General features: G+C 35.5%; 1 protein-coding gene and 1 long non-coding RNA gene across 2 annotated transcripts; both read right to left on the reverse strand.

Moving 5' to 3' along the window:
- Nucleotides 1-2426: 2426 nt before the first annotated feature.
- LOC145783511 (retinol dehydrogenase 11-like) lies at nt 2427-14392 on the reverse strand. The gene is made up of 7 exons (XM_082595401.1): nt 14248-14392; nt 13433-13569; nt 11072-11177; nt 9030-9192; nt 7059-7219; nt 5755-5836; nt 2427-4725 (listed from the first exon to the last, which is right to left on the reverse strand). The coding sequence occupies exons 1-7, from the start codon at nt 14369-14371 to the stop codon at nt 4548-4550; spliced, it is 951 nt and encodes a 316-aa protein (XP_082451527.1). The 5' UTR covers nt 14372-14392; the 3' UTR covers nt 2427-4547.
- A 5176-nt stretch (nt 14393-19568) lies between these two features.
- On the reverse strand, nt 19569-22209 carry LOC145783512 (uncharacterized). The gene is made up of 3 exons (XR_014290929.1): nt 22068-22209; nt 20874-21066; nt 19569-20146 (listed from the first exon to the last, which is right to left on the reverse strand). It is a non-coding gene; the product is annotated as an uncharacterized LOC145783512 (long non-coding RNA).
- Nucleotides 22210-22448: the final 239 nt, after the last annotated feature.

A 22448-nucleotide genomic window follows, 5' to 3' on the forward strand; every position in this document is an offset into this window, starting at 1 on the left:
AAATTAACTAAGCTAAGAATCTTTCAACAATAATCTGCTTTAAAGCAACGAAGTAAAAAATGGCGGATTCAATCAGTGTAGCCTAGCCTACATTAAAGTTTACTAAGTGAACAGATTAGTCCAATTAAGAAGCCGGTACAAAACAATTATTAACTAGCAATGTTCAATAGGTTGTTTGACGACAATGCTGCATAGATTGTGGCCAAAAATTGTCGGTAGCATTTTGTTTGCAGTGAGATCAGTGTTTCACTGCAGGGCTATTATATATTATTTACAAGGAACCTTCAAAACGTTAAAAATCTTTTTTCATCTAAATTAATAGTTCCTAAACTGAGGTTCACTTACCCTTTGAATGTTTGTGGGAAGGTTTCAATTAATGTTCTTGAGAGCATAAGAAATTGGATGAAATTAAATTACTGTATTTCAGTAATTTTGCGTAGCCTAAATTAAATCCAACGTTTTGCAAGAAATGTAGCTAATACTTGTCAATTGCTTTTTTAACAACCTAAAGTCAGTTTTTGGTTGCCTGGGAACACAGAGCCTGGGAACCACTTATTCAGTGACTTGTCTCATGCTAAAATTTATTTTAATGAATAATAATTTGTTTAATAGCTATTGACTGTTTTGTAAATTGGAAAAAGGAAGTCAATTTTAGCCTACAAACCTTCTTTAACACGTTTTCTGCCACTCTAACATGTTTGTTGGATTTGGGCCGAATTCTTTTAAATTTTACGTTGAAACAATTTCACGCCCTCAAACGCATTCACAAGCGACTCAGTTCGATGAATTTCCTTTACAAAAGTCATTGGAGATCTGTGGCAGTTCATTTTATCATGTGGTTGTCACGGAGACTGGTGTTTCATTCTTCTCCAGGTCCTTATGCCGTGCAGTTAAAATGGTCAATCTTGATAGCCTTGCTCACCTTGATTTTCATCGTTATGATTTCACCAAGACGCGGATTTGTTCCCTTTGAATCTCAATAAGTAAATTTTTCAACCATTTTAACAATCTTTAAATTTCAAAAATCCCAATCAATCATAGTAGCCTATAGCCTAATTAATTCATACAGCCAACTGCAGGTCTCAGATATTAACAACAGTGAAACAACACGTCTTATGAGTAGGCTACTTAAAAGGTCTTGAACTTGAACATACGTGTTGTTTAGGCGAGGGGGGAGGGGGGGGTCAAAAAGCGGTGACCTCTCGGTTCTGATTGTGAGAAAAAGGCTGGCAGATGTGTCTGGGCTCCATCGGTTTTTTGTTAGTATTATTTTAAAAAAGCATTAAGTTAATAAGTTTGTAAAAAAACTACAGATTTTGCGCTGTTTACGCGAATGCAACCAGCTACCTTTGTTCAAATTCCAAAGTCAGTTTTGCCAAACATCTTGTCTTGTAGCAAAGGTGGTGCGTCCGTTCTTGCTTTCGTAATCTTGAATAAACGTTAACTTAACGATGCGCAAAATGTTGCGTGACAATCGTAGCACACCGGCAAGTGGGTCTACAAATTGTACATTATCATCATTTAGGCTAAAAATCGGCAATTTTAAGAAATCAGAATTACTGTATTAAATTATCGCCCCCCTTGAAATTAACTTACTTCAGTAAAAAATCGACGCCATGTTCTTGAACATGCCTCAAATAAACCAATAAACCAGCGCTAGACAACAGGCCAATGAGATAAGATACGTTTCTTTGATGGATCTTTCATTCAGCAATTTTTAATTAAGGAAATGCACGTTTACATACAATCAAAAAAGCATTTTAAGCTACAATGATAAATCATACACGATTTACTTTAGCGTAAGAATTTAGGACGTTTGCTGATAGACTTAGGCTACTGCATTTAGGTCGTATTAAAACTTAACCAGCGATCGACCATAATACAACATTGATTGAGATATTTTTGCGTGTTGGATATTAATTCCACAATGACAGATGAACTCTAACGTTGTAACACTGATAGATGGTTGGATTGACAGAGTTGCAGTTGCAATAAATACTTTTGGGTAATCGTGTGTTTGGTGGTGCTTATTATATTTTGGTTTATATTTACAATAAATTACAAAAATCCGATCAATGTCATTTCATAATCTTCCTATGAAGGTTCGACTTCTTGAAGTGTTAGTGTGGTCTATTCTCCAGCATGGTTGTGAGATGTGAGCCTTCATCGCAGAAACTAGGCGTAACATTGATGTAGCTGAAATGTGTTTTTACAGAAACATGCTCCGGATTTCACACACTGATCACTGATCAGTGACCATATCACCAATGCAGAAGTTTTAAACCGTGTACGTGAAGATAAGGAACTATTGAACAGAATAACTCAAAGGCAACTCAAATATCTCGGTCACATTATCAGAAAAGAATTTGAAGATCTCTCTCTAAACGGTCGCCTTCTCGGGAGACGTGCTCGTGGCAGACAACGAATGACATTTTTATATATATTTTAACAAAATAAATCAATTAGCCAACCAAGAACACTTTGGGACACTGCACGACATAGGAAACGGTGGGATTTATGAACTGAGCATCTAGTTCATCAAAAGCCAGATGGGCTATGATACAAACATATACATAGTTCCCCCATCAGTGACGCCATATTAAGTGGTGTCACTGATGTCACAGGCGGGCAGAAATTTAAAACTTTGCGCCTTTGTCGATGAACTCAATTCAATAGAGATTTTGTGAACAAAAATGAAAAGTACAGTTACAGAAAAGCAACTTTCAACTGGTATCGATCTGAAAAAAGTGCTAAAGTGTGCAGAAGTTATCGAAATGTTAATGCAGAGTTTGATTCGACAACACTCCGAGCTACATGAGAAAGTTATAGAGGAAGGACGTTCAAAACATTGATAAAACCTGAACTAACATAATTTACATACTGTATGGTCGCCACCAACTTCAAATGAAACATATATAAACAATTTCTCGTGAAAATTTCGTTTCTCACGAAATTTGTTTTTGAAGGCACTGTATTTTAACGGCAACTTCAAAAAAAGTTATAATTGCAACATAGAAGCAGGGCTGTGAATTCGGAGAGATGTTGGCGTGTCCGGAGTCGGAGTAGTCAAAAAAATAGCCGACTCCAACTTATACAAAACAATGAACAATATTTTTTTTCACTTCACAATGTAGACACTAACGACCTGTTTTAGCCTGATGCTGCGAGTTCGCTCATAGCACATGACAAGGAAACTGTGTTCCGAAAGCTAATGCAAACCGCTACTACCACAGCGAACTCGCAGCATCAGGCCAAAATAGGTCGTTAGTATCTACATTGTGAAGTAAGCAACGATCATCTGCTAAAAGCGAAACTCAATCTATTGAATACAATTTTTGTTTGCAATAACTTTTTTTAACATCGTATCTTGTTCTTCATATTGAGCTCTAAAACTTCACCAGAACATAAAAGTGTTTGTTCTTGTCAGTTCTGTGAAAGTGGCCGTTTCAATTTCGATCACAACTTACGTGAAAATAAATTAAAAAAAGTACTAAAGTTTAAAAAAATCTAGCTACCGTCAAAAATCTGGCAACACTGAAGCCGGAGTCGGCCAGTTGTATATGGAGGAGTCGGAGTCGTGCAGCCCTGGTTGAAAGGACACATGGGATTGCGAATTGCAGTAGAATACATCATTTTGATCGCAACATTGATCAATAGGCACGATTAATTAAAAAAAAATATCTAAAGAACGAAACAAACATGAGCAGAATGATCGTCATATCCGCTTTACATTTAGGTTGCGAATAGAAAATTTACATGCACTCGGTAAAAACTTTCAAATTACATTTGAATTGTCAAAAATAGCTGGAAGCAACCTTATAAAATAAACAACCCAACAAATTTCTGAAATTCTCGACGAGTTGTTTTGCCGATGGTTACAGTGGTAATTACGTTAAAATTAGCTCTCTTCGAAACTCTTATTACAAATTGATTTCGGTAACAATAAAAACCACACCCCTGAATTTGAACTAACAAGCAAAAACTGAAGTTTCAAATTAAAACTTCGTCACTGAACTTTTCATTAAAAATTATCCTCTCGATTTACAAATGATCCAAAGGATGCGTAGGGCAATGAAAATGAAAAAAAATTGTGGTACTATATTTTTTGTAGTTTCGAAGGGGCTGGTTTTAGACTTCAATACTACAATTACAATGCATACTCCATTGCACAGTTAAAGAGAGTAAACGAAATGGTTGTTTGTTTGTCGTATCCAGGCTTACACCCGGTGGTTGAAGATTTAGATTAAGTGGACGGGAAGGCAAGGAAGCCAATCTTCGTATCTACCTTCAGGCAAGCCTTCAAGTGTCCTGCCACAGACACAGCCGCATGCTCTTGAGTGGTGTCGAACCGGCGCCCTTTCGATTGCCGTTCCAGTGTTCTCACCACTTGGCTATGCAGCCGACAACGACAACGAAATAGTGATGATTTATATTGTTTTGGTTGAAGATTTTATAAACCAACAACCACATGTGGCCAAATTTCGTAAAAACTTACAATGCAGTATAGCCAATAAATTGCAACAAAAATTCCGTACATGATTTCCTTTCTAAACAAGTCCGGTCAACTTTAAACTTTCTTCCCATAGATATTCAGAAGTGGTTGTGTTCTTTGCGAAGTCGTAGATCTCAGCTGGCGCACAATCAACGAAGTACCTTCCACTGTATTGCACAACATCATCATCCAATGCACAATACATGGTTGTCTGGGCTCCGTAATAAGGAGTTCTGTGAAAGTATGACATCACAGTAATACAACGTTACATTCGCGCAAGCATTGCGGTAGCGAACAAAAATGAACGTGTTGTGTGTTTTCCAGCGGTGACGATATATATCGGTGAACATCGAACTGAAAGAATCTACGGCACTATGTCATCTCAAGACACGCACTTATGATATATTGTTCTATTTGAATAAGCATTTACCCTACGTTGTTGGCAATTCAGTTGGTTACTTGAAAAGGGCTAACATGAGTATGGCCGAAAACGTTTGTAATTTTTAGTTTATTTTCATGTTATTATATTATGTTAAATGCCGTGTGGTTGTATAAACCATATCACGAAAAAATTGACAGAAAAAGTTATGGGCGACCTAAGGCTTCTTGTGGACGATATCTTCAGGCACAAACATATTCAAATATAATTCAGAAACTATATTTCGAATAGAAATTTATAGAAATTGGAATTTTCCATTTGAACAGTTTGATAGCTGTGGGCTTCCACAAAGAAACCTCCGGCAGCTTGTAACTTTCTATCAGCTTCTTGCTGTTAGGATTATTGGTCTTGCAAAATGCGTTGAACACTTTTTTTGCAACTGTTGCATCCAATTTCTGGCATACTTTTCACACCGCGTCAGCAATCGTATCACCACATTACTACACAATAGGCATGCAAGAATTCCTCAAGAAACATGAACAGATATGTCGAAAGCATTAAAATGTTTAAACGGCAATTTTATAACTAAGTTTTTTTAGGTGCATTGCAACCAAAAGCAATTCCCTTTTTTCGCTGTGTTTCACAGAAAGGGAGTCAAACTTCCCCAAAAAGTAGGAACCGTTGTTGAGTAGAAAAGAAGTAAAAACAAAGTGGTGCTGATCACTCGTTTCCGTAAGAAAGTCGTTGTGGTTATTGTGTGGTGATTTAAAATTATTGTACTGTATAATAAACACATTTATGCATCTTTGAACTGTGATCTCTATCGCACAACCTCGGTTGTATCTCGGTTATTAACTGAAAAATTTATCTTAATTAAAATCACCTGCTAAAGATAACAGCGAGTGTTGCGATAAAAGTCTTCGAAAGAAACGTCGCAGTGCGGACGATATCCGTCTTTATGAAACCTGCAAATAACATGTCATGCTAAGTCGTCTCATCTTTTCAAAGGAAAATCAGAATTTATTAAAAGGACACTACTGATGGAATATCAATTTCAGCACCGTCTTTAATAAATTGGTCGAAAAATGTGCTTAACTTGTAGAAAACCCTACATATTATATACCGTACCTTTAGAAAGAGTATGAAAATTGCAATCAAAATATGGCACCTAAATAGATGAAAAACGTTTCTGTGAAAACAAAAATGTCAAAGAAATGCAAAAGTTTTTTTCCATTTTTTTTTTATAACTTTTACCACCGGTAAAAAATTTAATAAGTCTCAAGAGAGAAATTATATCATTCCTAACTTTTTGCTGGCATTGTCGCCATCCTTTACCCATATATATAATGATGAAAGATTTTCTTCCACAGGTGAATATTTAAAAAATAAATGGATTTTGAATTTATGTACTAGAAAAACTTGCTATAGGTGCAATTGTTTTTTAATTGTAAGTAAAACTACACAGAAATAGCAAAAATCCTCTCATAAATTACTTCTCCAGTATATAGGCCTATGTATACAGTATATTGATTATGCCTGCAAAATTTCATGCCATTCTGACAAGAAATAAATGAGTAGTTGTAAATTGAGTTAGAGTAGCCTATATAGTTGAAAACATCAAAAAATGACTTTCAAAGAAAACAGCATTTGAAAAACACCCATTAAAACAGAAGCTACACAGAGTTCTTTATTTCTAACTAAGTTTTGACACACAAATACATTGAATAGAGTCAAAATTTTACCATATTCAGAATCCTGATGAAATTTACTGCTTTTTAGGTACAAAAATAAAATTGATAAAAAAAATATTTCAATCAGGAGTGTCCCTTTAAGTAACTTCCAGTGAACTGTCGCCAATGGAGATTTTATGCTTTTAGGTTCTTTATCCGACAATTCTTGTGCTGTTTCCGCTATCAATAGTTGTTTGGTAAAATTGGTCAAATCAAATGCTCTTTGGATGAAACGAAATTTATTCCACTGTGAATAATGCGATTCAAAATGAAATAGAATCTTTTCGATTAAATACGCAAAAAATACCAAGAAAAATATTGGTCCATATTCAAAGCATCATCTTTTATGAGTATTTTACTTTGTCATGATTTCAGTACGTACATTGTGTTGGTTGATGAGAAAGAAGATTACTCATGGTGAACTCTGGGTAGCTCTTCAACAAAAAATTAAAATTACCCGGATGAAGAGAATAGGATGTTATTCCATGTTCTTTAAACCTTCGATCCAATTCTGATGTAAAAAGAATGGTTGCCAATTTGCTGTCGGAGTAAGTCCTCCATATATCCTTCGTACTTTGGGCATCCAAAAATATCCTTTCTTTTCCAATGCGACCGTACCTTCGAACACGAGCAGACTGTTCAAGCAGTTATTAGTACTGAAATTGTTAGATAAAATAAAATACGATATTGGAAATTTTTGAAGACCAGTATGCTACTGTGCTACAGCAGTAGCTTCGCCTAGATTCCCTAGAACAAATGCTACAAACGACGATTCATAATGCACAATTGCACACATCATCTAATTTCGTTCTGTGGTGTTCACAAAATAGAAATATACACAAAAACAATCACTTAAATGTGTACTAGATCAACTCTTGTGAAGAGGCCGCTTGGTTGAACTATAAGCTTAGTGGTTAATATTTCCAGACTACTAAGTATGACAATTTCAATCTCTTCAAAAAGTGCTGAGCACCTGAGACATATGAAATTATGTACACATCCGTTTGATGTGACTGGGACCGAGATTAAGCTTGGCGGGACCTAATAATAAGCTAGTTGTATGTCCTCATCCAAACACAGCTTGAGTGAGATGCTCAAGAAAACACATAAAAAGATTTCAAAATCAAGATTGGCTTAATCAAGGTTTTGCCATGATCCATTTTTTTCTTTTGTCAGCATTGATTGTCTGACGACAGAAAAACAATACGAAGTGTCATTGGATATGCGGCTGCAAATGATGCTGCAATATGGGGGAAGAAAAGAAACTTAACAAATCTCAAAGAAGATATGTAGAGAAACTATAATGTTGAGCATAAAAGAAAAAGGCAAGAAAAGAGAAAAAACGTAAAGGTTGAAGCAGGACTGCAAAAAGAGAACAAGGATATATGGGATAACAAAGATGAATGGGATAGGGCTGAAGCGGAAATGCGTGAGAAAGCGGATTCACTATGATAGATGGTTGGGAACGATTGTGGAATCAAGAGAGAACCCAGACATTGCAGATGATTCAGAAACGTATTGGTTGTCGCATCCAGGCATACGGACCGTTGATTGAAGATTTAAAATAAGACGGAAGGCAAGGAAGCCATTCTTCGTGACCACCTTCAGACATGCTTTTAAGTGTCTTACCAAAGACACAGCTGCATGATCTTGAGCGCTGTCGCACCGGTGCTCTTTCAAACGTCGTTCCACGGCTCTCACCACCCCGCAATACAGTCGACTGAAACGTTGAAATGCTTGAAAAAAGATTATTAGGTTGTGTCGTGTGTGATAAGAAGATTCCACAATGGAAGATTCACAAAAGGAAAGATATAAAATACACTAATAATGTCTGTATTTAGAAGCGTGAGCACTGAGCAGTGATACGGATACAAAAAGGAGAAAAGAGAAGAAAAAAGTGACTGTCAGAAGCTAGACACAAGTTGTCATGTCGAAGAAAAATACGAGAGAGATTGAATGAGTTTGCTGAGGTATGAGAATCGGGAATCACATAAGAAGGACATCAAAGTTAGACATCCAAATAACAAAAAGGGTGATGCCAAAAAGGGTATCAAGAGTGCAAAACAAGGGATTTGGAAAAAGAGATAAAAAAAGGATCTGACAAAGTCCAGTAGGAGCAAAACCTCGCTAGTGGCCTACCCCCAGAAAGACAGGAGTCAGATCAGATACGATCACCATAAAACCAACCAACATCATACCAAATACTTTATAAAAAATCATATTGAGTCTAGAACCATTCTTAGGTTAGCATTCAGAATTGGGAAAGTAGATTTCGTGTTTACAACTGTGTACGCGTAGACGCTTCTTATCCAACTTGGCTGAACTGTTTGCATTGTAAAGTGTTGAAACTAATACATACAATGTGATGGATTACAGCATTAGGCAAAGCACTCATTACTACAATAAAATGTCAAGTTAAATATCGTACTTGTATTCGATTGAACTAAGATTTATGATGCGGACAGGACGCTCCTTTGCCTGAGACTTCATCATATCCATGAGGAGGTTAGTAAGAAGGAAAGGACCAAGATGGTTGATATTGAATGTCCTGCTGATACCACGGTCGGTAGTTCCGTTTACGAAGAAAACTCCTGATAGTATCAAAATGAATGAAAGTAACACAGCCCGACCCACCATTTAAAATTCTAACATTATTTAACGTTATTTTTGAAACATTTCTGTGCAGCCACTGTAACCCGCATCCCACTATGAAAAGGCCCGTTTTGGTGCGGCCGATTCGGTGCCAACGATTCGGAAACGCTATATCGAAGACGGCGGTTTCGGTAGGGGTGTTCTTGAAAATTTAGTCTCGGTGTTGTTTTTGTTTATTTAGAGAAATTGTAAAGATTCTTTCATATGGACGAGCTGTACGAATCATATTAAAGTGAGATGTATCTGTTATCATGTGAACAATTCTAGCAGTTCGATTCCAAGTTAGGCAAATAATGAGCACGTGTTTCAACTGACAGTCTCAATGTGATAAGGTTATTTATATTGTTGAAGACGGTAATGACAAAACGTAAAACGTCACACTTCACACTTGTTGAAGGTAGGGTTTCCATACAGAAAATTGTATTTTCATTTTTGTTTGACTGCGTTATGACTTGAAAATTAATAACTAAAACGTGAGCCATTTTACAAAATCCCTATAACTTGTCTTTGAAACAACATACGATATCTTGATTTTGCAATTAAGTCAGATAATATGTTTTTCCTTAAAATTAAAATCACACCCATCCGATGTCTTCGTATAAGAATAGGATAATAGGAAGCAATGACTGTCAGAATTAATTAAGGCAATATCCATCTACAATGTGAGGCTAGTGAGCGCATTAAAAAAAACTTTAATAATTTGTTTATTTCACAGTAATAAACTTCAATAAAACTTGTCCGATTCAACGGGAACAACAACCTTCCCCTCTCAGTGCACGTGAAATTTCAGTCATAATTTTCAAATTTGTCCCTGAACTCTTGTTTTTTTAGACGTTTAGTCTGTTTTGTTCACAACAAGTCTTCTCATCATCATCATGTTCCTTTCTCGTATTGAGGGTTGGATACAATGCGCCATTGTTCTCGACCATGAGTGTTCGTACTGCTTTTTCATAACTTAATTTTGTCCATTTAGTGATGTTTGATGTCCAAATCATTCTTGGTCTACCTTTGTTTCTTTTACAATTTATCTTTCCTTCTATTAATGATCTTTGTAACGAGTTTTGCCTTATTGTGTGTCCGAAATACTTCAATTTTCTTCTTTTGACTATTTGTAAGAGAATTTTACTTGAATTGAATTTGGATAATACTTCATCGTTAGTGATCTTTCGTTTCCATGAAATTTTTAACATTTGCCTGTATGACCAGAGCTCGAAGGCATCGATCCGTTTTTCCATTTTTTGTGATACTGTCCAAGTTTCAGAGTTGTATAAAAGGGTTGACCAGATATAGCATTTTAGTATCCTTTGACGAATTGATAAATTTAAACTTTGATTGATTAAAGTCTTCTATTAAATTAAAATCTACGTGACTTTGATCTGTCGTCTTTGTCGTAAACCAGCATGGTAGTAAACATCGACCAGAATTAATGACGTAACTCGGTGTGAACGTGACATGAGAATGCATGACGTAACAAAACTGGACGAAGCAACCCTTGCACAACTTTTCACCACCAGCTTTAAACTTTAAAAAATCTGTCCCATCCCAGGCAGCAAGTTAAGCGTTTTTACATTGATTCAACGTCTGCAGACGTTGAATGAATGTAAAAAAGCAATGATTTGCTGCCTGGGATACGCACTTAAAACTTTTGAAGTTGTTGTACATAAAATATGTCGGCTATATACATTTTAAAGTAATTGTTGGCCACCTTCACACGCAATTCTGCTCAACTCGTGCAACGGGAAAGTGACGTGAGTAAATGCAAAAACAGATTAAGTATTTTAATCTAAGACAATGCGTTTAGTGTTTACACCGCCCAACCTGCATTATTGATGAGAATATCAAGATTGTCTTCTTTCTCTTGGAATTCTTTGACAAATGATTTCACTGACTCCTGATTTCCCAAATCCAACTTCATGATAATTATCTGGGCAATGAAAATATGCAATTCAGTGTATCACATAGCTGGGTGATACTTTATTGTTAAAAAAAGTAGAAGAAAAAACTGTGTTGGGAGTAGAGATGTGAGTTGTTTTTATTGCGCTCGTTTTTTTTATTTTATTTCTTTTTTTTTGCACCAACAATCTGTCTAAAATTTAACTGCGCCCAGGAGCATAGTTTGACTGTGGATGTGGCGCTATATAAATATTGTTATTATTATTATTAAAATTTAATTGTTGGAAAAAAAGTTGCGCTCTCGTTTCTCTGAAATATTTGTTCTGAAATAATCAAGACATCGATAAGTTACCAAAATAAAACTTTGTCATTAAACTTTTTATTAAAATCTTTTTTTGACTTCACCAATGATTCAAAAGGATGCGTAGTAGTGTGTGATAAAATCATAAAAAAAAGTATGTATATATAAAGTACATACCAAACTAAATTGGCAAATTCAAGTTTATTAAATTTAAATTGTAACAACTTGAATTTTCCAATTTAGTATGGCACTCTCTACTTTTTTTATCGTTAAGTTAACGTGTACCAGTGGACTAGATTGCAGATTTACCAATTAGACTTTAAAGAACACCAAAATACTCACCATAATAGGCTATATTATGCAATAAAATAAATAAAGTAATAAAAGAAATCAAGACAAGCAACAAAGGAGGTTGACTATTAACATGGTCAGTGGTCACCAGTCACCACTAGGACCGAACAGTCCTCATCCTCATCATTGGTAGCACTTGAAGTTAGGTGGTTCATTGGTACCACTTGCTGAGCATGCGACCACACTTCTGACTTACATAACAGTCAAAACTGCATTAAACTAATTTATAAGTTATTCAGGAAATATAATTCAACAATTTCTTTTGCAGTTCTTTGTTATGGTAAATGAGAACAGTTGTTACTTGAAAAAATGTATGAAACGATTGGAAATAGTACAAAAAACGAAACAAACAAGAAACAATTAACAAATAAAACATAAAAAGGAAGAAAAAAAAACGATTAAAAAAAACAACTAAAAAAGCATTTTTAGCCACCCCTAGTTGGGAGGAAGTGGAGTTAAATCTTACTTTGGGCACTTTTAACATCTCGGAAACTGCCAAATACTTATTTGCATTCAGCAGTAAAGTCAAATTGAAGGAGGCTACACATATGAATGACTGCTTGTGTTCAGAATTGCTACCTTCAGTAACTGTCAGTAACTGAAGGTAGCAATAAATACAGTAAACCACCTAAATCCTTTAACAATTTATTCCCCAATTAGGCCCATGAACCAGGTTATGAAACTAAAACTTTACATGACAAATTTAAGATGAAACCAAGTTAAGTAGGCGGGCTAATACCATGTCAACAGTCAACTAAAATGCATTTTGCATAAAAATAAATGCAAAACATAAGTTACAACTGAAGTGAATAAAAACAACGTCTAAAAAAAGTTTTCAAAAAAGTGAAAAGATTTTTTGTTCATAAAATAACAAATAGGTGGCAACTGGCAATAGTACACTTAAACTAGAGAAAAGAATTGAATGGACACTTGCACACGTATGAAATCAATTGCCTGTATGCCTATAAAAACAAAATAGTCGAATTTCATTAAGTTGACAAAGAAAAGCTTGACAAAAACAAAACATGATGCAGATTGCAGAACCCAGAACAATTAAAGCTGAAAATGAAATTCGAACAAAATCCTGCAAGTTCTTTGGTTTAGTAAAATAATTTAACTTTTATTTGGTAGTGTTGGTTTCTGTATTACATTTAATTCTGAAAAAATCAATAACGATTTTCAACAAAATGTACATGTTGTGGAGAAACTCTGGTGAATTCAATGTGGTGGTGAGTTTGCCATGGTTGTGTATACAGGCCGCACTAGTCATATGTGACCACATTAATTAAGTTAACATAACATTAAAGTTTAGGTTTACTAGATTAATTATCATACTTGTCAAAATTAAAGGATAATTGTAAGAATATAAACAGCACATTATTTGTTATGTTTGAAAATTTATGACAAAGATGCTTAAATTTATCAAAACCTTAGTGAAAATGATTGGTTTTATTTTATCAATGTTATTGACAAATGTGATTTTTTTTATCAAGGCCATAATTCAAAAATGACTAGTTTTTTAAGATTTTTGAAGAGGGACCAACAAATAGTACCCTACACCCAGTGCAAGCCAGTATTTGGAACTTTCTAAAATAATGAAAAAGTTATTCAAGGCCAAAAAAATGTTACCGTACCTCATTATTGCCTGTCATTTCAACAATTTCTTTTCGAGCTGCTTCTGATCTTTGCATATTTCTTGATGCCATAATGATTCGTGCATCTTTTTTAGCCAATTCTATTACTGTTGCTTTTCCTATTCCATCATTTCCACCTGGGAAATCAAAGTTGAATCTAAAAGTCTGGCTTCTATGTTCATAAAGTCACAAAAATATGTTGCTATTTTATACATACGGGCGCAACTAAGGAATTCAAGTAAATAAAAGCTGTATAATAATTTAAAGTCAAATAATATTTTAAAGTTGTTATAAAATATTGAAACTTGTCCCTCAAATAACAAAACTATTCTCACTTGAACACACATGATCAAGTTTTAATATCAACAAAATAATATATATAAACTTTTATAAAGTGACAGACACAAAACTTTTTACAGCCGTAAGATATATTAAAAGAGTTATTTAATAATAAACAGGTTAAACTTTTTAACCAACATAATGCAAAATAAAGCACTACAAATACACGACTCGGGTGACATGTCAACGCATGCACTGCAAGTCAAGTTATGTTTGTTTATTTACCAGAGTATCCCTATAAGGTCACAGCAGGTGGCAATTTTCAGTTCACTGATTGAGTGACTAAGGCATGCTATTTAGCATGATATCACTAAGTTATAACTAACTGATTTACTTAAATAAACAGCATTTAATATTATTGATATTATTGTTTCTCTGTTATCACACAACAGGCAAAACAGTTTCTGCTAAAAACACATATATAACTGTCAGAAAGCATACAAAGAAATTAACATAAACCTTCCATCCCAACTGACCAGTTATCAAGACAGTTTTTCCTTGAAGAGATTTAGGACTCTCATAAACAGGCCCTTGTCTTATATTTAAATACCAATAAGCAACAAATACCACAGCAACTACTGTTAAAACTTTTAAAATCATGATTGATAAAATTATTCTTTATACAAAGCAATCTACAAAAATATAAAAAGTTTCATTGTTTGTTACATTTATCATAAAAATAAATTGCTACAGTTTTTCTGATTTTGTCCCAAGGTGATAAGATACCACTCACACTGATCAATATTGCCTTGAGCTTAATGATATTTAAAAATAAATTCAGGATGTTGCTATCGAATGGCCACATATTAAGTAAAAAATTTAATGTTTGGTGGAAGGTAGACAAGGCATCCATTCATATTGTTTTTACTTGGGCACATGTTTGACTTGGGTTGTTTGCATATTTGTTTTTTGTTGAAACATCAAAATAGGCTTAGCTTTTCCTGCTCTTTCTACACATGCCTCAAAACTGCATACTTCAAAATGAATTGAAAGCTCTGTCACTAACTTTTCAGAATGAGTGAAGCGGAAATAAAGGAAGGTGTGTCACATGAAGCATATAGAATCATGAAGGTGGCCCTTTGTAATTCTGAGTTTTTTTTGCAGATTGGATTACAGTTATAATATTTAATTTCTTTTCAGGAATTACAGATTTAAAGGTTTTTTTGCAGATTAAATTTACAGTTACAATATTTAATATCTTTTCAGGAATTATTGATGTTTTTCAGACCCTTCTGATGATCCGTTTGAGGTGAAACAGGCTGTTAAGAATTCAGATAGTCATAACTATATTTGACAAGATAAATGAGAAACAGAAAGCAAGAATTTGTGGTGGATACTGATGAGCCCAGCCTCATGGGCGAAGCACGGTGTCTATCGCTGTCAATTCTTGCTACAATCAGCTGCTGAGAAATACAGAGAATATCGTTTGTTGCATATTATGCTGTGTTAAAATGGAAATGCATACAGTAACGACACTGATTGTTGCAAATTGTTACCGTTGTGTTTAATAAAGTACATCAAGGATTGCCATATGTAGATCTACATACAAAAATGAAAAATTGTACAAGATATTTTTTAAACAAAGTGCAATTCCACGTTAAATGTACGCCACTCCAGTAATAAACAATTAAAAATTAAAAAATGATGAGTGTGATTTGAGCATATTGGAAAATGACACTGTGCAAAAGCAGTGTGGCTGTGTGAAATGACACCAAAGATTCTGTCATTGCATCTCTGATCCCAACCCAACATGATAAGCCAAGGCGATGTACACAGCAACATGTGTGGAGTGATGAACTTTCAAATCAACTTAAAAATACCATGGTTAAGCCAAAGGCATCATGTCCAAATAGACTAAAGTTATTTTGCAATATCACTTGGAAAAGGTTGTATGATGGATACCTATTTTGACATTGTCTGCTTTGTAAAGCGCTGAGGAGCAACGCATTCTGCTATGGATACAGCACTATATAAAAACACGGAATGGCCCGTTTCGGTGAGTCCGATCCCTTAACAGGTTTTTTTTCAAATTTTTTTTTTAAATTATCGGGTACCGTAGCCTAATTATCATTGCCGTGTTAGGGTTAGGGGTTAGAGGTTAGGAACTCGCCGAATTGAACTCACCGAATCGGACTCACCAAATAGTAGCAGACCCATAAAAACAAGCATAACTTGCATTATTAAATTAATCTTCACAATTCATCAAATGATCGACACCTACCCTTAACTCAAGTTCTAAAACGAATAACGAACCCTTAACTGAGATAAAAACCTTAGAGCTAGGGTCCTTGGGACTGAACTGAACCATTTTTCGAGACAAAATTTCTCTGTTTTCAGTTTTCTTTTCACATCTTGCAAAGTTGCGAGTTTGCTCTTATTTGGATTGCAAAGCAAAATTTGCCAGATATTCTTTATATTTCCAGTATGTACAAAAGCTGCTCTAAAGTAGGGTTACCATATTTGAAAAAGCAAAATTCCGGACAGTGCATGACTATTTTCATGAGACCATATATGCGCTACCGAACTATTAGCCATTAGAATTAGTCAAGGATTCTATATTAAAAATTCACTAGACTGAATGCGTCGAAAACAACAATCTCCGCTTTCCATCTAAATAATCGGGAATCCCAGCGTCAACTGTCTGTCTCGTTAAAAGGAAATCCTTTACCATATACTCCAAACCCAACTTACCTTGGAGTAAAACTTGACCGACAGTTGATCTAAAGACCCCACATCGAGTCACTCCGTGCCCAAGTTACCTCGAGAAATAACCTCTTGAGAAGCCTTGCAGGAACAGGATGGGGAGCCCGAGCATTAACCTTGCGTACAAGTGCACTAGCCTTGGTCTACAGCTCAGCCGAATATGCCACAGCTGTGTGAAACCGTAGCAGACACACAAAAAAGATGGATGTATGCATTAACGACACCTTGCGCATCATCACTGGCTGTCTCCGCCCCACACCTACTGCTTATCTGCCAACTTTGGCTGGCATTGCTCCTGCTCATGTCCGTAGGGAAGAAGCCTCTCACAAACTGGCTTTGCATGCAAGACTTGATCCTCAACACCTTCTCCACAGTCACTCCCAAAGATATGGACCAGTCAGACCCCAACGCCTGTCATCAAGGCGCCCATTCCATCGATATGCTACACAGCTTGTGGATAAGAACTTCAGCTGCATGGAGACATGGGCTCAGGAATGGAACGAACTGCCACATATCCCTCCCCAGTTTTCAGTTATACCAGCACTCTCCATCCCTCCTGGAGCAGACCTCTCAAGAAAGGCATGGGTCACATTGAACAGGATCAGATGTGACGTTGGCTGCACTGGAGCTAATCTATTTAGGTGGGGGTTGCATAATACGCCGATATGTGTCTGCGGAGCGGTAGAACAAACAATGCAACACATACTCCACGAATGCCCCATCTTACGGCCCCCAAGTGGAATCATTGGTATTCGAAAACTGGACCCAACTACCGTATCATGGCTGCACGATGAGGCATTGCCAATCTAAGCTACTACAAGTCAAACGAGAGAAGAAGAAGACTAGACTTCCTCCTCTATGACATTTCAAGTAAATCTCTGATTATATGTGCGAAATCGCCTGCTTTTATAGACTGTTGGAATGTTCTAGTAATTTTCGCAGCATGTGATCTATATCTAACCAATTCTGATTCAGCACAACGGTCAATAAGTTCAAGAAAGTTCCAAAGCTCCAGAAAGTTTTAAGTGGTAAACATCATTGATAAGGAAAACGCTCTGTTACATCATAATTCCGTACAACCTCGTAGTAAAAAAAATGGCAGTGTTGCACAGTACGATTGCAGATGCAGTAAAATGAGCTGGCTGAGCGAATTTTCTAGAAAAAAATTTTTTAATTCCCCCAAAACGCCCATCATAAAATTCCGGACATTTGAGCATTTTTTTAAATTCCTCCCGGACGCAAAATTTAACACTAAATTCCGGACATGTCCGGAATTTTCCGGACGGTATGGCAACTCTACTCTAAAGTAGATATTAAGCATTCACAAGTTGGCACAGATGAATTGAAAAACTTTTACTTTGTTTGTTTAGAAAATAGTACGATGCAAATATAAGCAATACGAATAAAATAGCACTATAAAAAATAAATCCCATGATAGACAAGAAAATACCATGAAAGTAGCCTACAATTTTAACGTTTGTAAATCAAAAAATAAGTAAATATAGCTAGAAATGGTGTTTTGCAAAAAAAAACACAATTTGTAAAATTAAGTTTAAATTAAAACGAATAGCCTACGATCGGCATAAAATCCACAACTGCTAAAACTTTACCGCGACCCCAAAACAAAACTAAATGATTTCAGTGGGAAAATTAAGCAAATTGGCAACTCCAGCAATCAGCTGCAAGTTGTGTGTTAGGGGGATTTCTGAAATAGAATAAGTTATTATTAGGGCCATTTTTATTTTGACCTAAAAAAAATTTTTTTTTACTTTATTTTTATCAAATTTTGACTTTATTTTGATCTAAAAAAATTTATTTTTTACTTTATTTTTTTCAAATTTTGACCTAAAGAAATTGCTTATTTGTAGAGGCCACAATTCTTCCTTGAATATTGATAGCCTACCAGTTATTCAAACATAATATTTTGTCGATTTCAGACCCAAACGTAATATTTTGTCGAAAAATCAAGGTGTTTTATAGATTATAAAAAGTGCGTCGTGTTTTTTGACGATAGGAAAATCTCCACAAATCTGTCTAACTTTTCCTGAAGACAATTTAACTTGCTTAGGAATTTTTGTACTACAGAACCGTAAACTGGGTATAGGCTACTTTGAACAATTTTCGTCTTTTTTATATCGTAAAATTTTAAACTCAGAACCAACCGTCCTGATATTGCAATATATTAGGGGCTACATATAGCCTACCCCTACTGACATGTGCAAGGAATGGTAAAAAAATTTTGCACAAGTTACCTTTTTTTGAAATTATGTGGTGTTAAAAGTTTCACGAGATTTTGGGGTAACTTTGAACGGGCACTAAATTCCTTTTTGAGTTCAATATTGTTTTGCGTATCACACTGCTTTGAACAGAAAATTGTATTTTAAACACACAAGTCAACGAATATGTAGGCACACAACATGACATTTAACCTTATCTGGGGGGTAGCCTATTTGAGACAAGGGGAAGGATTCCTCCAAACAGTGTTCAAGGTTTATTGTCTCTATTTTTTTCAAAGTCAGGGAATCGGAACAGGCCACGATTGTTAACAGGAATAGCCCCAAAGTTACGTTTCAAAACGTCTTTCTCTTCATAATCGATTTCATCTTTAAACGTAGGCCAATTCCATTCTACGTTTTTGCAACTCCTTAGTATGGATGGTTGGTTTTTGAATCTTTATCCTCGGACTGACAAAGCCTTGAAGGTTATTCCTAATAGTTTTACATACTTGTGGACAGTGGCGGCTCGTGGCCTTTGGTGATGGGGGTGCTGCAAATTGAGATGGCAAGTATGACATCATAATGTAACAGGAACAGACGAGCGCCGTAGGCGCGAGCCTCCTAGGGGGGTCTGGGGGCATGCCCCCCCAGAAAAATTTGCACTTTTATATGCTCTAAAATGCCATTCCTGGTGTTTTCAGGACAAAAAATAAAAATTTTGAGCAGTTGAAAATGTGGACTTTTAGAACTTTGAATTAAAAAAATTGCTTATTCTTAAAGGTTGGTGCAAAATAGGAAATCTGAAGTAATAGATGAGAACATTTTGCTCATACCATGAATATCAGTAAATCATTTTATTTTTTGTCATTAACGCATCCGAGACCAAAAAGATACTACTAACTACAATATCTCGATAGCCTATAAACCTACCAGCACGTTTATGAATGGGAAAAGGTGGCAAAACCTTGAAAGGTTTAAAACGTGCCTGAATAGAAAATCATGTAGTAGGCTATGTCTAGTTAGCACGGCCACAAAACCCAAAAAACAAACAGTAAACAATAAAACATAAACAAGCACAAATGTAGTAATGAATGACATCCTAATGAAAAGTGTTGTGGATTGAATTTGTCAGTTCCAATATTGATGTGGATGAGCACTCAGCCGTAATCATAATAATAATAAGATGGAGAAAGAAAACCGGACATAAAAGAAACCCATCCTCAGGCAAAAGCCCGTTTCGATATGGCCCAGGAGAGGAGATGTTGAGCTCTTTCTATGGTCAAACTGCACACCACACAGTAGCCTACGACGATTGAGGTTTGAGATCCAGTTTAAGTTATTGCTTCTTGTCCTGGTGGGTGACGGAATGGGTGAGCTGGTAGATGATGGTGTTTACGAAGCTCTCGTCTCCTTTGGTGTCGTGTTAGTTATGGAGTGTTGCGTTTGCTGTTAATATCTACAAACATAAAAGTACAGCACAAGCAGTCAACATTATTGTTAGGTAGGCCTAATATTTTGTAAAGTATTTCGAATTTCAACTGGAATCTTCATAAGAATGCAAAAACAGCCTTTCTACGTTGTCTTTCTATTGTGTATCCGATCCGTTTTGTTTGCTTAAATGAACATTGCTTTAGTTTGTGGACAAAAAGTGACTTTGTATCACTCTTTCTAATTGAAGAAGGAAATTCGTTCCATGTTTTTGCACCTGTGAATTCTATTGAATGCTGAGTTACAAGCGTTTTTGAGAAGTATGGAATGTTTAGAGAATCATTATCATGGTTTCTTGTACACAGGCTGTGAACCTCTTTGACATATTTAAAACGGTTGGAGAAGCAATCTGGTAGTAAACTGTTGTGAAATTTAAACACGAAAACACCATTTTCCAGTTTGAACACAAATGCTCAATTGATATCGGGATCTTGCTACAACTATCATTGTTGGGGCAAAAAATACGATGAATTCAAAGCAGACTTTTTCTCCTAATTTACAAGTAACAAGGAAGTGTCCAACATGAGAGTGACAATCTAGCCTATACAATATACATTGGTTAAAATTATTTGCAGTATCATATATATAATGTACATAAAGCACTGCTTTGTAAATAGTTACCAGTTTTAACAAATTAGATAGGCTATTAATAAACCTAACGCAAAACATTAAAAGATTAATTAATCAGTACATACTTAACTTTAGGATGTCTTCTGAAGATTTGATTATGTGTGTCTGTGAATAAATAAATACAAAACTGTCGCCATTGATTGTCCAGACATTTCTTTTCCCAAATTGGTGTTTTGCATCATTGACGAGTTGAACTCTCCACTAAGTAGTGAGTTACTCAGTCAAGGCCATGGATGATCCAGCAAAGTTTTTCTTTTGCTGAAATACAAGATTTCTTGTGGATTGTCTGACAAATTTTATTATGATGGGTTATTTCATCACTATGAATAACAAATAAACAAAAGACACAAAGTTCCTACAGTGGATGCTGCACATGTACTATAACTAGGGTGGATACAACTTAGGTAAACAGTGGAATAAACTACAAAACATTAGTTTCTTACAAATAAACTGCTCCATATCAACTGGAACCAAGCTTATTTATAGACAAAATCCATTCTTCTTGTTTTCTTTTGAGCAAAAAGGTAAATGATTTTGTCGTTAATGTCTGGGAGATGAAAAAAAATTTCTCCGTTGAAATGACGGCAAGAGCATTTAGTGATTAGAGCCTTTCTTGATTGATAATGATGGTACTCCTCAGAAAAGTTTTGATTCTTTTTAATGTTGAAAAGCAGCGTTCAGGCTCTGCTGTGGTCATAGGAAAGGTCAGGGGGAATTTTAACAGTTTGGAAATTTCACTGAGAGCATCATTTAAATTACTTTTCTGAATAAATGTCAACAATTCAAATAACGCGGAATATTCATGCATGTCCGACCTGCTGCAGAATACTGCAAGTTCAGTTTCAAACTTTTCTTTTTCTATGATGATGATGGGATATGCTTCAACAGTTACTGCCACCTCATGTATGGGCAGTTTATTCTTAAAGCTATTGAAGCTTCTCTTGTTGAACAATTTTGCAGCTACTAATTGTTTGGTGAAGGAATATCTAGCCATTATGTCAACGCATATGCAGTCACACACCTCCTTCGCTTCAGCCATAAATGTTTTTGAAGAATTCTCACAGTAGCCTACAGTACTTTTGAGTTTCTTATCACAGAAATTGCACTTTTGAAATTGCTTATATATTCATGTACTTTCAACACATCAATATCTCGAGATTGCATTTGGTTGAAAATCACTTCAACATGAGGCATTATTTGATGAAACAGCTGCAACCAACAGAGCAATTATTTTTCGTTGGTAAGTTAATGCAAAATACCTGTTGCTTCTGAAATGGTATGATCAGTACCGGTACGGTAGTTGATGTAGACTGTATTTCATCAAGGCAGAATTTTAAGGGTTCCAATTGTTCATGAACTTTATTAACTGTTCGTATATGAAAGTTTACATTGACAGCATCACGTTGCAGCCTCCCAGGCTCCCATGTCATAACCTATCCTTCTACCAGTCTACAACTTGCTGCACAAGTAGACTAGCACTTATAAACCATCAACACACAGCCTGAAAATAACAATGCGATGTGGAATTAATGTAAATATGGCAGACCCTGCTCAGCAAAATGCTGATAAAAAATCTAGCCAATTAAGAAGTTGCGTTGTTCTTACAGTTACACCCCTAGATTTTTGAACTAAACTTATTA

The sequence above is a fragment of the Aplidium turbinatum genome, chromosome 14 (assembly GCF_918807975.1).
Source record: "Aplidium turbinatum chromosome 14, kaAplTurb1.1, whole genome shotgun sequence".
NCBI lineage: Eukaryota > Metazoa > Chordata > Ascidiacea > Aplousobranchia > Polyclinidae > Aplidium > Aplidium turbinatum.

Bases quoted from the DNA above. Each gene is read 5' to 3' on its own strand.
- LOC145783511 (XM_082595401.1), bottom strand. From the start codon at position 14,371: ATGATTTTAAAAGTTTTAACAGTAGTTGCTGTGGTATTTGTTGCTTAT. The intron at 11,178-13,432 runs GTACGGTAACAT...TTCATTGCCCAG, and splicing joins AAATGACAGGCAATAATGAG to ATAATTATCATGAAGTTGGA. The intron at 9,193-11,071 runs GTTGGGCGGTGT...TGATACTATCAG, and splicing joins TATTCTCATCAATAATGCAG to GAGTTTTCTTCGTAAACGGA.